The 15,000-nt window shown below is 38.6% G+C and overlaps 1 protein-coding gene and 1 long non-coding RNA gene across 2 annotated transcripts in view; both read right to left on the bottom strand.

Moving 5' to 3' along the window:
* LOC137980797 (neuropeptide Y receptor type 2-like) overlaps positions 1–1,376 on the bottom strand; it is a 3,059-nt gene extending 1,683 nt beyond the window's left edge. Inside the window, exon 1 of the mRNA XM_068828222.1 lies at positions 1–1,376. This exon is cut by the window's left edge and continues 1,683 nt beyond it. Within this exon, the coding sequence (XP_068684323.1) occupies positions 1–232 (232 nt within the window). The 5' untranslated portion in view covers positions 233–1,376.
* Positions 1,377–9,715: 8,339 nt separating this feature from the next.
* Positions 9,716–14,348, bottom strand: LOC137980791 (uncharacterized). Its single transcript, XR_011118543.1, has 4 exons — positions 13,166–14,348; positions 12,724–12,964; positions 12,189–12,304; positions 9,716–11,528 (listed from the first exon to the last, which is right to left on the bottom strand). It is a non-coding gene; the product is annotated as an uncharacterized lncRNA (long non-coding RNA).
* Between the last annotated feature and the right edge of the window lie 652 nt (positions 14,349–15,000).

Here is a 15,000-nt window from a genome sequence, read left to right as displayed (position 1 = left end):
CCACAGCCAGGTTTCTTATGAAGTAGTTGGTAATTGTGCGCATGTGAACTTGAGAGCTGATCACGAAGCACACAATGATGTTGCCTGCTACGCCAACAAAAGCCAGGAAGACTTGACAGGTCAAGCGAAAGATTTCGAACCATAGGGTTTCTTTGTAGTAGGCAATTTCAAGCCCTCCGTCTGGAATGCCATGGCTGGTCAAATTAGAAGTGCTCCCATCTGCTAGATTCATTTCAGTCCAGTGTTCTTTACAGATGTTCTTCTGATTGTCACAAGTTTTATAACAAGAGCAAATGCAATCTGATTTACCGCGGTTGAGTTAGTTTTCCGACGGTTTAACTCATCGGAAATCTAGTCAAGAGATTACTATTTGTGAAGATGACTGTGTTAAAAGCCAACTCTTCATCAAACTGCAAAGCGTTTTTAAGTGCCTTTTATACCCTAACTGCAAATCGAGTAAGTGTTTTAACACTCCAGGTACCATAATTCAGATATCATGCTGATAAATAAATTCTCAAGCACTTGGAAAACACATCGTGCGATTATTTCCTTTTATGCTTGCGGGTTTCAACTCCCGTCAAGTTATTATTTAAGAATTTTCATTCCTATTCTTTGATATTTTAATTATGTGAAAGGAGGCGTGGGAGACACTTCATGGAATCTCCATCACAATACTTTGGAAAATATTAAAGCCACGTGCGTCATAAATTAACTTCAGTAATTTTAGCATGCACTTTGCCAGCAAAATTAACATTATTAAATAAATTTTCGGGCACAGTCCAAAATCCATTTATGAAAATACTTTCACGCGATACTTTCAAACCCCAGGTTAATAACAGACATTGAAAGCAAGACGATTTGTTTTTGTATGAACTGATTAGAAATTATACGAGCTGAGTTTGAGGAAATGTGATCTAAAAAAGCCAACAAACGTGATCTATTTTCTGGGAAGTATAAATGAGATAATCGAGCCGGAAACGAAAGAGAAACCGATAAACATTGTTATTCTCATTTTCCCTGTATTAAATCATGGTTTATCGTCTAGTCAAAACATTAGAACTGTAATCCTATCAACAATTCCATTCATGGTAAAGGCTTCACTTTCTCAAAATTAATCTCTTTATTCAGTTTGCGTCGGCTTTAGAAAATTGTATTTCTGTTGTTTGGCCACAGTGTTTTAACAACGTTCCTCCAGGGCGCTAATAAATTGCTGTTTGTTTTAACTTGTGTGCTCTTAGCAAAATTTCGCTTTATGCTCTCATTGCTGGCATTTTTTTATTTATTACTAGACGCGACAGCAAATGTTTTTTGCAAGCATGTTACGATCCTAAATCGTAGGAATTTATTTTATGTTCCGGTGTTTATGATTAACCAAGTGTGCAAAGGAACTACCGAAAGTATTCAACGTTGGAAGATAAATGGAGATGTTGAAAGAGAAAGTTGGACAACTAGCTATAGCTATAGAAAACTTCAATTTCAAATAGCAAATTATGTAGACATTCGTTAATAAACAGAGCACGCACATCTTGTTTTATCACATAAGCAATTTGCTAAAAGATGAATTACGGTCTGAAAACGTGATTAGTGGCGCGGAGAGGTGTTGGCACGAACCTCCATTTACAAATCGAGATGGTATCGAGAACGATAAACGAGATCGACACGATGAGAACCAGTGGTTTTTCAATTTACACGAGCTTATTTCATTTTTTTATGTTTGCCACTCTATGGTTAAGATCTACCACTATCAGCGAAGAACTGACCAAGTCTCAACTGAGTTGCCGTTGTAAGCATACAAAAGCTACGTTAGATTTTCTCTCTCCTCCTAATTCAGTGGGTGGGTGGTAGTTTGACTAGTTTAAAGTTCAATAAGTTTAATAAGCCGCAACAACGACTGGAATTAAGAGAACGTGGCATTTCGACCGTTCACGTGGCATATTTGCAGTGAAATAAATGAGCACAACGTCGAAACCGTCACTAGCAGAAAATAAACGCTATGGCTTTCGTTTTCCCCGGCCGCGCCGTAAACTTAGGAGTTTCAGAAACGATCCAAGTTATTTTAAATTCGGACAGTTAGCAAAAATTAATATAAACTAGATCTGTTGGCAATATTGGATTTATGTGATATCTAATTAATATGAAAAGAGAATCCAAGAGATAGCAACCGCGAATATCATGTGAGACATTAATAAACAGACTTGTAAGGAACACTTATTTGTAGTTTGCATATGTATAATACAGACATAGCTACATTATGCTTAATTAAGAAAGAAGATAAGACAGCACCAGAGGAAGGAATGAGCTATTCATCTGCTATTATTGGTTTAAATTGCAAAAGCATTAACTTTTTAATTTTTTTTTTGACGGCAAAAGGAATGTACTGAAATGTCGGGATTGTTTTCGGACCTGGTGGAACTTTCAGTAGAAAGTGGCCGTTTTTATACTAGAGACGCATAATCCGTCCAGACGAATTATGCGTCTCTCGAGTTATCCGTCTAGTGTAAAGACGGGACGAAATATATGAGACGCATAATTCGTCTTGGACGAATCCACTTTACATGAGGAGCTTAAGCCGACTCAGGAATTCTCGGCTGGACGTCTCCTGACGGTGTAGATATCCATCAACAAAGGCTAAAAACATAACACAAAAGGTGTTTCGTATTCAGAAAAGTGTTAAAGCATTCAGGATCGATCAGATTGTACTGTGAACCTACGTTAAGCAGAAAAAAGTAGTTAATTTTTTATTGAATGACCATATTTAGGGCGAGATGAATTTTGTGGGGAACACAAATCTATTTCAGTTCGTTTGCGCGCATCGACAGTGGCGGTTAGTGTTGGGACACGGAACCATTTTTCGTTCTATAGGATTTATGGATTAACTCTCTCACCCAGGGAAAAATGGTACAAGTCGCCGTCGTCTCTCGCCGACCAGCACTACTTCGACGCTCCTCGCCGCTGGTGAGCGAGAAGACCTCTGGCATCCAGGGTAAAATGTTAGCCAATTTGTCGAAGGAAAGTTTTTTCAGTTCTTTCGAAGAGGGATTTGTCGCTTTCAAGTCGGTAATTTTTTGCGGGAAAATGGTGATCACCTTCCGAAACTCGGCGGGTCTAATCTGCAGATCGCAGGTCGCAGGTCACAGGTTGCAGTCATTGTTTCACCCATACAGAAAGTAACCTAAACATTCTTAAAAGCTAACCTTAGGCCTAAAAACTTTTGTTTAGGCCTAATTAGGCCTAAGGTTAACTTTTAAGAATGTTTAGGATACTTTCTGCATTGGTGAAACTGAATGATCTGCAACCTGTGACCTGCAACCTGCGACCTGCAGATTAGACTCGCCGTCCGAAATTCTAGTAAAAACGTGGACAAAGCTTACGGAATAACTTTGGTTGGCCTCTGTGGGGGGATTAATTGCGCAGTCGTCGTCTGAATGTCATGGATTTCTGTATTCAGATGTTTCCAAACGAGTTATGGAGGCAGTAAACAATGTTGACGTCGGGGAATTCGGTGCTGGAAGCCTTCCCGGTATACAGGCTCACGCTCAAACGTTGAGGTAAAATAATTGCTGTTAGGTTCAATTTCATGATATCAGGATATCATGATAGCAGGAAATTCTGTGATTAATATTGTATGTGCCTGCCTGTGATATGCTGGGAAATCAATTAGCCCGGAATGAAATTTTACACAGCTACAATTGGGCATTCTAAATTTCCCAGTTCCTCATGCAGTTATCGAGTTCCATAAGTATAAAACTTAAAAATGGATTGCTTTAAAATCAGAAACGAACCAATTCACCGTTGCTTTTGAGAAAAGTGTATGCCAGGCAAAACAAGTTGCATCTCGGTAGCCTGAAAGTTAAGAAATAATTTGCCTCTTTTTAAATTAACAAATACACCAATACATCACTAACGTTTCATGTTCAACCAGAGAATTAGGGAAGCAGATGTTCGAAGGTGTAATAGCTGTTGAGTTTTATTCCTCATTTATCGAGTTCCATAAGTGTAAAACGTAAAAATGGATTGCTTTAGAATCAGAAAAGAACCAATTCACCGTTGCTTTTGAGAAAAGAGTATGCCAGGCAAAACAAGTTGCATCTCGGTGGCCTGAAAGTTAAGAAATAATTTGCCTGTTTTTAAATTAACAAATACATCAAACATCACTAACGTTTCATATTTAACCGGAGAATTAGGGAAGCAGATGTTCGAAGGTGTAATAGCTGTTGACTTTTATTCCTCATTTATCGAGTTCCATAAGTATAAAACTTAAAAATGGATTGCTTTAAAATCAGAAAAGAACCAATTCACCGTTGCTGCTGAGAAAAGTGTATGCCAGGCAAAACAAGTTGCATCTCGGTAGCCTGAAAGTTAACTGACAAAATAATTTACCTGCTTTTAAATTAACAAATACACCAATACATCACTAACATTTCATGTCTAACAGGAGAATTAGGAAAGCAGAGGTTCGAAGGTGTAATAGCTGTTGAGTTTTATTCCTCAGTTATCGAGTTCCATAAGCATAAAACGTAAAAATGGTTTGCTTTAAAATCAGAAAAGAACCAATTCACCGTTGCTTTTGAGAAAAGTGTATGCCAGGCAAAACAAGTTGCATCTCGGTAGCCTGAAAGTTAACTGACAAAATAATTTGCCTGTGTTTAAATTAACAAATACACCAATACATCACTAACGCTTCATGTTCAACCAGAGAATTATGGAAGCAGATGTTCGAAGGTGTAATAGCTGTTGAGTTTTATTCCTCATTTATCGAGTTCCATAAGTGTAAAACTTAAAAATGGATTGCTTTAGAATCAGAAAAGAACCAATTCACCGTTGCTTTTGAGAAAAGTGTATGCCAGGCAAAACAAGTTGCATCTCGGTAGCCTGAAAGTTAACTGACAAAATAATTTGCCTGTGTTTAAATTAACAAATACACCAATACATCACTAACGCTTCATGTTCAACCAGAGAATTATGGAAGCAGATGTTCGAAGGTGTAATAGCTGTTGAGTTTTATTCCTCATTTATCGAGTTCCATAAGTGTAAAACTTAAAAATGGATTGCTTTAGAATCAGAAAAGAACCAATTCACCGTTGCTTTTGAGAAAAGTGTATGCCAGGCAAAACAAGTTGCATCTCGGTGGCCTGAAAGTTAAGAAATAATTTGCCTGTTTTTAAATTAACAAATACATCAATACATCACTAACGTTTCATGTTTAACCAGAGAATTAGGGAAGCAGATGTTTGAAGGTGTAATAGCTGTTGAGTTTTATTCTTCCATAAGTATAAAACTTAACTTGAAAATGGATTGCTTTAAAATCAGAAAAGAACCAATTCACCGTTGCTGTTGAGAAAAGTGTATGCCAGGCAAAACAAGTTGCATCTCGGTAGCCTGAAAGTTAACTGACAAAATAATTTACCTGTGTTTAAATTAAAAAATACACCAATACATTACTAACGTTTCATGTTCAACCGGAGAATTAGGGAAGCAGATGTTCGAAGGTGTAATAGCTGTTGAGTTTTATTCCTCATTTAGCGAGTTCCATAAGTGTAAAACTTAAAAATGGATTGCTTTAAAATCAGAAAAGAACCAATTCACCGTTGCTGTTGAGAAAAGTGTATGCCAGGCAAAACAAGTTGCATCTCGGTAGCCTGAAAGTTAACTGACAAAATAATCTGCCTGTGTTTAAATTAACAAATACACCAATACATCAGTACCCTGCGAGCAGAGGCCCTTCGATCTTCCTAGATAAGTCGGGAAGAGGAAGGGACCTCTGCCAGCCGGCTCGACTTTCTTTGATTTGCCGCTCATCCAAAGAAATGGATGAGTCAGTCCAGTTTCAACTTGCCAAACCTGTTTTTTTTTATTTGTGCGCATGATCAATCGCCACGCGTCATCAATATTTTTTAAATTTACAACAGCGTGACAATTTTTAAACTGTCTAAATTCCCATGAGAATTTTTCCGTATGTCGGTTACAGAAGCTAGTTTACCAGAATTGAGAAACCTATTAATTTTTTCAGTAAAAATTAAAATGGCAATTTAAAAACTTGAACTATCTTGAGGAAATGATTCCTTGGTTGTCGTGTGTTTGCCAGAGTTGTTCGAAAATATCCGTTACTGTTTGTTTTGGTTTTGTGGTTTTGCGGTTACTAGTCAGGCGTGACTGACTCCCGAATACGTTACGTTTGAATTTTTAACGCATGCTCAACACGAAATGTCGAGCCGGCTGGCAGAGGTCCCTTCCTCTTCTCGACTTATCTAGGAAGATCGAAGGGCCTCTGCTCGCAGGGTAATACATCAGGAACGTTTGATGTTTAACCGGAGAATTAGGGAAGCAGATGTTCGAAGGTGTAATAGCTGTTGACTTTTATTCCTCATTTATCGAGTTCCATAAGTATAAAACTTAAAAATGGATTTCTTTAAAATCAGAAAAGAACCAATTCACCGTTGCTGTTGAGAAAAGTGTATGCCAGGCAAAACAAGTTGCATCTCGGTAGCCTGACAGTTAAGAAATAATTTGCCTCTTTTTAAATTAACAAATACACCAATACATCACTAACGTTTCATGTTTAACCGGAGAATTATGGAAGCAGATGTTCGAAGGTGTAATAGCTGTTGAGTTTTATTCCTCATTTATCGAGTTCCATAAGTGTAAAACGTAAAAATGGATTGCTTTAAAATCAGAAAAAAACCAATTCAAAGTTGCTGTTGAGAAAAGTGTATGCTATGCAAAACAAGTTGCATCTCGGTAGCCTGAAAGTTAACTGACAAAATAATTTGCCTGTGTTTAAATTAACAAATATACCAATACATCACTAACGTTTCATGTTTAACCGGAGAATTATGGAAGCAGATGTTCGAAGGTGTAATAGCTGTTGACTTTTATTCCTCAGTTATCGAGTTCCATAAGTGTAAAACTTAAAAATGGATTGCTTTAGAATCAGAAAAGAACCAATTCACCGTTGCTTTTGAGAAAAGTGTATGCCAGGCAAAACAAGTTGCATCTCGGTGGCCTGAAAGTTAAGAAATAATTTGCCTGTTTTTAAATTAACAAATACATCAATACATCACTAACGTTTCATGTTTAACCAGAGAATTAGGGAAGCAGATGTTTGAAGGTGTAATAGCTGTTGAGTTTTATTCTTCCATAAGTATAAAACTTAACTTGAAAATGGATTGCTTTAAAATCAGAAAAGAACCAATTCACCGTTGCTGTTGAGAAAAGTGTATGTCAGGCAAAACAAGTTGCATCTCGGTAGCCTGAAAGTTACCTGACAAAATAATTTGCCTGTGTTTAGGGACCGATCGTTAATTACGTCCCAGGGGGGGCGGTGGTTTTCAAAAAATTGTAGTGTTTCAAAACTGAACCCCCCAAAAAAATTTTGAGGTAAAAATTATACCCCCCCCATCCCAATTCTTACTTGAAAAAAGGACCCCTTCCCCCCCTCCTGAGGAGGCCATAATTCTCTCCGTCCTTACTTTATAGACAGATTTTTATATTTTTTTATTTAATATCTCGTTTATCTTTTGTCACGTTTTACATCCCAGGCTTTGTAGAGTGGCATTTTCGATCTTTTATTTCAAATATACCGATTGAAACACCGCGAAAAGATGGTGCACAAACTGGCGAGCGGGAGAACAATTTATTAAAGAACTCGGTAATTTTCAAGATGGCGGCTTGAGAGCTAGGTTCTAGGCTCTTGCTCGACCATGTTAAACAACCGTTCCCTCGGGACCTGAAATCACGTCAAATATTTAATTCTTTCCTTTTTCCCAACCACGGAATCGAGGATAGATCACTGAAGTCAAATTCCCTAGCCTGCTGTTGCTGTGTCATAAAATTTGACCTCCCTCATGTTTCTTACCAGTAAAAAAATTACCCCCCAAAAAGGGGCTTGTTTTAAAATTGTACCCCTCCTCCAAAACCACCGCCCCCCCCTGGGACGTAATTAACGATCGGTCCCTTAAATTAACAAATATACCAATACATCACTAACGTTTCATGTTTAACCGGTGAATTAGGAAAGCAGATGTTCGAAGGTGTAATAGCTGTTGAGTGTTATTCCTCAGTTATCGAGTTCCATAAGTATAAAACTTAAAAATGGATTGCTTTAAAATCAGAAAAGAACCAATTCACCGTTGCTGTTGAGAAAAGTGTATGCCGGGCAAAACAAGTTGTATCTCGGTAACCTGAAAGTTAAGATATAATTTGCCTGTGTTTAAATTAATTTGAAATGAAGAGAATAAAGAAATAATTTTCCATTTTTTAATTGCATGATGCTGGCCGTTGTAAACCGTGTTTTAGAAAATATTTCAGATTGATTTACTGTGCCTCTGGACTATTTTGACACGTCACTCAAAATTAATTTAAAGTAATTTGAGATATTTTTCGTTGTTAAAAACTTTATGACTCTCCCTTTGTCTCTTTCTCTACCTTTTTAGTGTGAGTCTTGTTACAACTCCCACTGAGATTTTGGTAATTTTTGTTTTACGTTAACAGCGGGGACCCACATTCCTGACCCAAGTTAAGCTCCTAATGATTTGATCGAAGAAATGCGTGAAGGCTTTATTTTCAATTTCGCTAGATTGTGATAATAGCTAACGCAAACAGCCAGAAAAACTCACAGTTCTTTGTGAAGTTGGTTTTCAACATAAAACGATAAGATACAAAAAACACAAATGCAGAAACTGCGACAATTGAACTACTTACAACATTTTAGAAAATTTGCAAACAGCGGATATTCAACTGGAATGATATTAATCAGAAACATGAAAGAAAAACCCAAACGGCCCGCGTAATGCTACACGACACCGCTCGCAATAAATCAAAACTGCTGAGGAGACGCGCGGAAGAATGAAACTCACACAAGTTATACGTCTGCACACTCAACAGCAAACTCGACAAATCGTAAAAAATCACCTTCCAAATTGGCCCATGCACTAAATTTCCGGTACATTCAAACACATAAGATAGCTAAAATTGACGAATTTGTCTTAAATAGTTCACAAGGCAAAGCTACGTAAGTGTTATCATTTTTTTTGTAAAAGTGACTGCTATGAGGTTCCGGCTCTAAGCCTACGCACCAAAGTTCAACCCAAAAACAGACACGGAGCGAGAACCAAGAAATTGCTTCGAGGATATGTTGTTAATTACGAGGGCGCTCGAAAACCACTTTGAGTCAAGGCATCCTGGACATGAGGTACCTAAAATTATTCAGTTCTCTCTTGGGGGTAAACAAGCTCCTCAAGTGCATCTTCGACTTCTAAAAGACCGTGCAAGGCACGAAAGATACATGGTATGGTTAACAGAATTGGTGGAATGCAATAACTCTGCACATAATCCCTGTGTTCCTGGTAAGTATTTTCATTAACGAACGAAATGATATAAGAAATGAACCACATATAGAACTGCGAGGATCGTAGCTTCACTTCATCTTAGCTTCATGGCTTCTTCACTTTACTTTCATTACGAGTACTACCATTTAATAATAAAATCTCCGTTTAAAGAAGCAAATTATGCGGTTCGAACGTCCTGCTTTTCCTGTGCTTACTACTTGTTACGTCATCAAATGATTTCTTTGTGCTCTTTGTTTAAGTCTATTATATGCTTATGATTGTGCTCGTGTCGGTGAAAACCAGGCTTAAACAATCACCAGACATTAAATAAGCGTTCTCATACATGAAAGCATTAACAGCAAGACCTTCGAAACGCGTAAGAGCGACAGTGTAGTTTTGTCTTTCGACGAGCAAGGTAATTGACCGATATTGACCACGCGAGTGGTGTAAAGTAACGAGTTTCAGGTCGCGCTATTTACAGAAGGACTCAAGCAAAAAGTGTTTAATTATTTACCACGTAGGTTACCCACGCAGCTCGAACACGGGCAAGAATGCTCGAGGGCTGCCGTTCAAAACCAAAGAAACAAACAAAAAAATCAAAGTTTTGCGACTTCTTGAAGTTTTATTTATATAATACTTAGCTTAATGTTACATTATATTTTTTTCTGAAGCAAACTGGTGCCACTTTACATTCACAAATGTTCAACTGGGATTTTTTCAGTCACCTGTTAAAGAAAATAGGAAGTGCCCACCTCAACACAGTGAAAGAGAGCAAGCACTGGAGACCGCCCATGTGGAAGCAGAAAGCACTCCGCCTATCATTTAAGAGGGGCCGTAAGGGGGGGTCAAGCGCACAGTTCACGGCCATTAAAAAATGAAAATCACAAAACACGGTAATTAATTTTCTTGTTTCACAGTTCACGGAAAATAAACTCACACTTGAGAAAGATTTGTGGCCTTGCCCTATATATATATTTGTATTGGTTTAAGTCACCTAAAGGTAGTGGCATGGTGGTGTTCTGGCCAGCGTGTCGGACTCTCCGTCTGGCATACATGTTAAGTGGCAGAGTTCCTGCTTTGAACATTGTTGTTTCCTGGCGTACTGTTCGCTGCCTGACAGCTCTGCCGTTGTTTGCTGCCCATTCCAACATCGACTCTCGCTCTCGATCGTTAAGTTCTCGACATTGTAGCTACAGTCCCGGACAAAATTGTTGAAACACTTTACAATACCTTTCCTCCCACAATGTTGTTTTGGCAAATGGGCTCCGAAACTCGTGTTAAAACAACATTGTGAGGGGAGAGTGAGCTGCGAAAGCTTCAGATCTGTATAGTCGTGTACTGTTCCAACGAATTTTGTCACAGACTGTAGGTCGTGGAAATGAAATAAAGATTCCTGATGGTTGGTGTCAAAGGTCGCGTCAGCTTATTTTTGAATCTGATATCATACACTACGCAACGGGTCATACGAAACCCCTTTGTCACGCAAGATGAAGAAAACCGACTTCGTAGCCCTTTGTAGGGTCTACGTAAGTAGCCGTTCACGGAAAAAGGGTCGTTTTCGTGTTTGTTATCACGGATATCGGAAAATTATTTCTCTTTTTCACGTATCACGATAATCATATAATTCACGGTTCACGAATTTTATTTTTTTTAGATTACGGATCACAGAAAATAAATTCGGTCGATCACGTTTCACGCGAAACCCCCTTACGGCCCCTCATTTAAGACCTACAACTTAGAAGATGTCCAACGTGCACTGCGAACAATCGCCTGTAGGTCTTTGCTTATCCAAATCCTTCAATGGCACTACAGAAATAAGCACAAGCAAACGCCAGTTGTCAGGTCGTGCTGCGCTGGAAGCCGCAAAGAGCAAGACAACAGCAATGCTACCCACTCTTCGCTCTCAAGTTGACATTAGCACTGGACAGGGGAGAGCAACTAGAGAGTGTGAACTTATTTGGTGTCCAGTATTTGACAGTTCCACCAGTGGTATGCTAGCATTACGAATGTTTGCCGGAAAAGTCCATTTTTAAAATCATTCACTGGAGAAAACTGTAGCTTTATTACATTCGATGCAAGTAACTTTCTTAACGAAATGTAAAATTGACAGTCACCTTCCATCACATCAAGTTCATCGTTGTATTTCTAATGTAGAGAAGTCTTCTTCATTGCTCACAGGATAATTTTGTATCACGTTTTCAACTGAAACGCAAGAGGAGAAACTCTCAGAGTTGCAAACTAAAAGACCAAGTTTCTCTGCTTCAGGGTTCAAGCAAAATTGAAAGTACATTATATTAGTCTTATATTTGTTTTATTTCCACCGAAACACCTTGAGAGAAACTCTCACAGAGCTGCAGCCTAAAGAGACCAAGCCTCTCTGTTGTTTCAGAAGGAACAAACCTAACAACATATAAATACATGTACTTCAAACAGATGGCTTGGAGAAATTCAGTTCTAAAAAGATAATTTTCTTGTTGTAAACTAAGCTGTTGCATTAAGAAACATACCTATTGGGGGGCAGGGACAAACTCTGCAGACTGACACAGCAGTGTTACTTTTGTTGTTACAGGCCCTGTTGGGGACCTGCATAATTTGTTGTGTTTATACACCCACACACATTTACAATAATAAAATTATCACATGTGGATATTCATGAGTTAATCAAATAAATTAATAAATAATATAATTTTTACAGCTTATAACTTGTTAGATGAAAATTAGAACAGGTAACAGTAATTATTATTCTGATGTGTCCAAAATGTTGAATAACTGTTTTACCTATGCAGTATCTGTATAGGTGCAACTGAATCCCTAAAATTAAACTTCACATTGCTTTAGTTTCAAATTGTATTCAGGACTTACTGTTTCTGTGTTTAGATTTTGTTCCTAATGAGCACCAGGAAAAAAAACAGTTTCTCAAAGAGTTGCAGCCTAAATAGACCAAGCTCCTCTGCTGCTCTGGGAAGAACAAACAGTCACTGAAAGTGAAATAAAAATAATGAGGTCAACACAAGGTGTTGTTACACAAACGATCATAATGCTGAAATATCACCAAACTACGTTGAAGACAACCATTTAATTATTGGAATCATTACATGTGAATATTGTGAATATTGCCATTCGAACTGGGGCATGGCAATGGATGCTCCTTTGGAAAGAATGTCTCTTGCCTGCATGCAGGTGTACACTGTAAGGAATTTATCAATAAAATACCATTTCTGGTTCATTCATCCTCATGAACTGAATGAATCAAGAAGATCTCCTAATTACCATGATATGTCATATGGTAGAAAAAAATTAAAGTTATAATCTGCCTCACAATACCTTGCTAATAAGTTTCATTGGAATTCGTGTGACTTATTTGACCAGGAAAGAAAAACTTTATCTTGTGTCATACCTGCAAGAGGTCGCCCATCAAGTTTAAGGTTGAACTCACACACTCCTGATTCAGGAATATTTTGATGCAAACGGCTTTGTCGTGTTTGCCAGATCAAAGAAATGTTCAGGCTGATCCCATAGCCTGGAATTTCTGCAGCAAGGGGCTCCAGTTTGAAGAGATTTCTTGTAACAGAAAAGACAAGCTCTTTTTGGGCTCTCATCTAATTGGTGGTTAGGTGGAGTGCCATATCAGTAGATTCCTAAGAAAAAGAGATGAAAATAGATAAGACTGAATGAGCCCAGCACATTAACCACCTCCTCTCGTTCCTCTCTCCGCGCCCCCCACCCCCCGCCCCCCCCCCCCCCCCCACAATCCAAGTACAACATAAGAATGAAATTATTATTATCACCAACAGTAACCAAAGGATGAATAGGCAATAAATGAGAGAAAAGAAACTTACCCCAGTGCGACCAATGTTTAGAAAATTCAGAAGCGTTTGCTACGATCGGTTTGGGATCATTGTCGACAGCTTCACGATTGCGAACAGCTGAATCATTAATTAAGCTCGTCGTGCAACATGTTCTGTATCGCTTTCCTTGCACCTTGCTTTTGGGCGACGGTGTTTAATTAAGGCAGTCGATATTACATATTTGATGTAATCTTTTCTGCCTTGCTCGCAGTAAAGGAAGCCATAACCAAAGGCCTTTCCCAGAAGAGTTCCGACTGAAGTAAGCCGGTCCTGAACCTCATCCACGCATTTCTTCCTCTCAAACATGATGAGCTGCATGATGAGCCATTCTTTGATGGAGGAGTATCGGGCACATTGGCGGGAACGCGATTACTTCCCGCCAATTCTTCGATCGGAAGGGCACTGATCACGTCTTTGATGGCTTTAAATTAGATTGAGAACAATACTCTCTTATCATTTTGAGTACTCTTCCTTAATGTTCTGACCAAAATCCCGAAAAATGTCGACACAATGACCGTGTCCTTCTTCCAAGTCGATCCAAACAAACTCAGAAGCCCTCGAGCGCCATTGTAATCGACCAACTCTTAGATGGAAACTTCCATCACCTCATCTTTAAGCAAGGCCCCTGCACTAAAATCTCGCGGCCTTCTAAACCACTCACTCGATACAGCATACCAGTGTTTCGACAGACAAAGGGAAGGCCCGAAAAGTCGACTGAGCCGAAGAGAATACGGCGGTGAATGATCGTTTGCTGCCATCCTCTCAGGCCAAATCTTTGAATTTCGCGAGAAGGTATCGTGTTTATAATATTAACTACTTTTGTCCTTTGGCCATTTCAATTTCAACAGGAAAAGAAAACAAACAGCGGTTACAAACATTTTCATTTTATACTTGACGTTTCGTATGTTGCAGCATACATCATCAGAAGTGACGGTTAAAAACTGTTACACAGAATTTTAAAAAACTAGAGCGAGGAACTGGTGACTAGTTAAAAAGTGTGATAACAAAATCGTAACTTCCGGTAGTCGATTCTTCCGGAAGAAATTAATAAAGAAAAAGCTTCTCACTACCAATGTTTTCATTGAGAGAGGGTTTTAAGTCACTGATTAATAGCGTTTCTTTAATTTTACATTGCATGTCGGACTTCCCAGTTGCGAGGATTTCAAAATGGTCCCATTTGATATTATGACCGGTAGAAATTGTATGGTCTGCAACAGCAGAGGCGTGGCCGACTTGTGTAAGAGCTTTGAAATGCTCGGACTTCCTGTCATGCAATCTTCTTTTTGTTTTGCCGATGTAGAAGGAATCACAGTCCCAACAACTGGCTTTGTATACTATTTTTGATCTTTGAGAACGACTGAAACGATCTTTGTAGGGAAAAAAAGACCTGATCCTGCAAGTGTTTTGAAAAATAACCCTAAGATTGACACAGCCATAAAACTTACTAACACAAGATTTAACACGTCGAGTAAGAGCTTCACTTTGAAAGCCCAAAAAAGGCAAGACAAGAATGATATCTTTCTTAGGAACAGTGGTGGCAGGTTCAGCAGACCTGTTTTTTTTGTCTGTTCAAAACATCATTAATGTTGTAACAAAGGACGCCTCTTGGGTAACCATTTTGAAGGAGAGTGTTCTTGAGATCGAAGAGAGTCGACTGTAATAAGGAAGAACTCGAGCAGATGCGTAAGCAGCGATAGGTGAGGGTGCGGATTAAATTTATTTTATACTTTCTAGGAGTGAAAGAGTCCCACTTGGTGTAGAGGCCAGTGAAAGTTGTTTTGCGATGTACTGTTGTTGTGAAATTGTTGAGATTGCGCTTAATGCGG

This window comes from Montipora foliosa, chromosome 1 (genome assembly GCF_036669935.1).
Source record: "Montipora foliosa isolate CH-2021 chromosome 1, ASM3666993v2, whole genome shotgun sequence".
NCBI classification, from domain to species: domain Eukaryota; kingdom Metazoa; phylum Cnidaria; class Anthozoa; order Scleractinia; family Acroporidae; genus Montipora; species Montipora foliosa.
The sequence above is the reverse complement of the archived record's forward strand: the minus strand, read 5'-3'. Positions and strand labels throughout refer to the sequence as shown.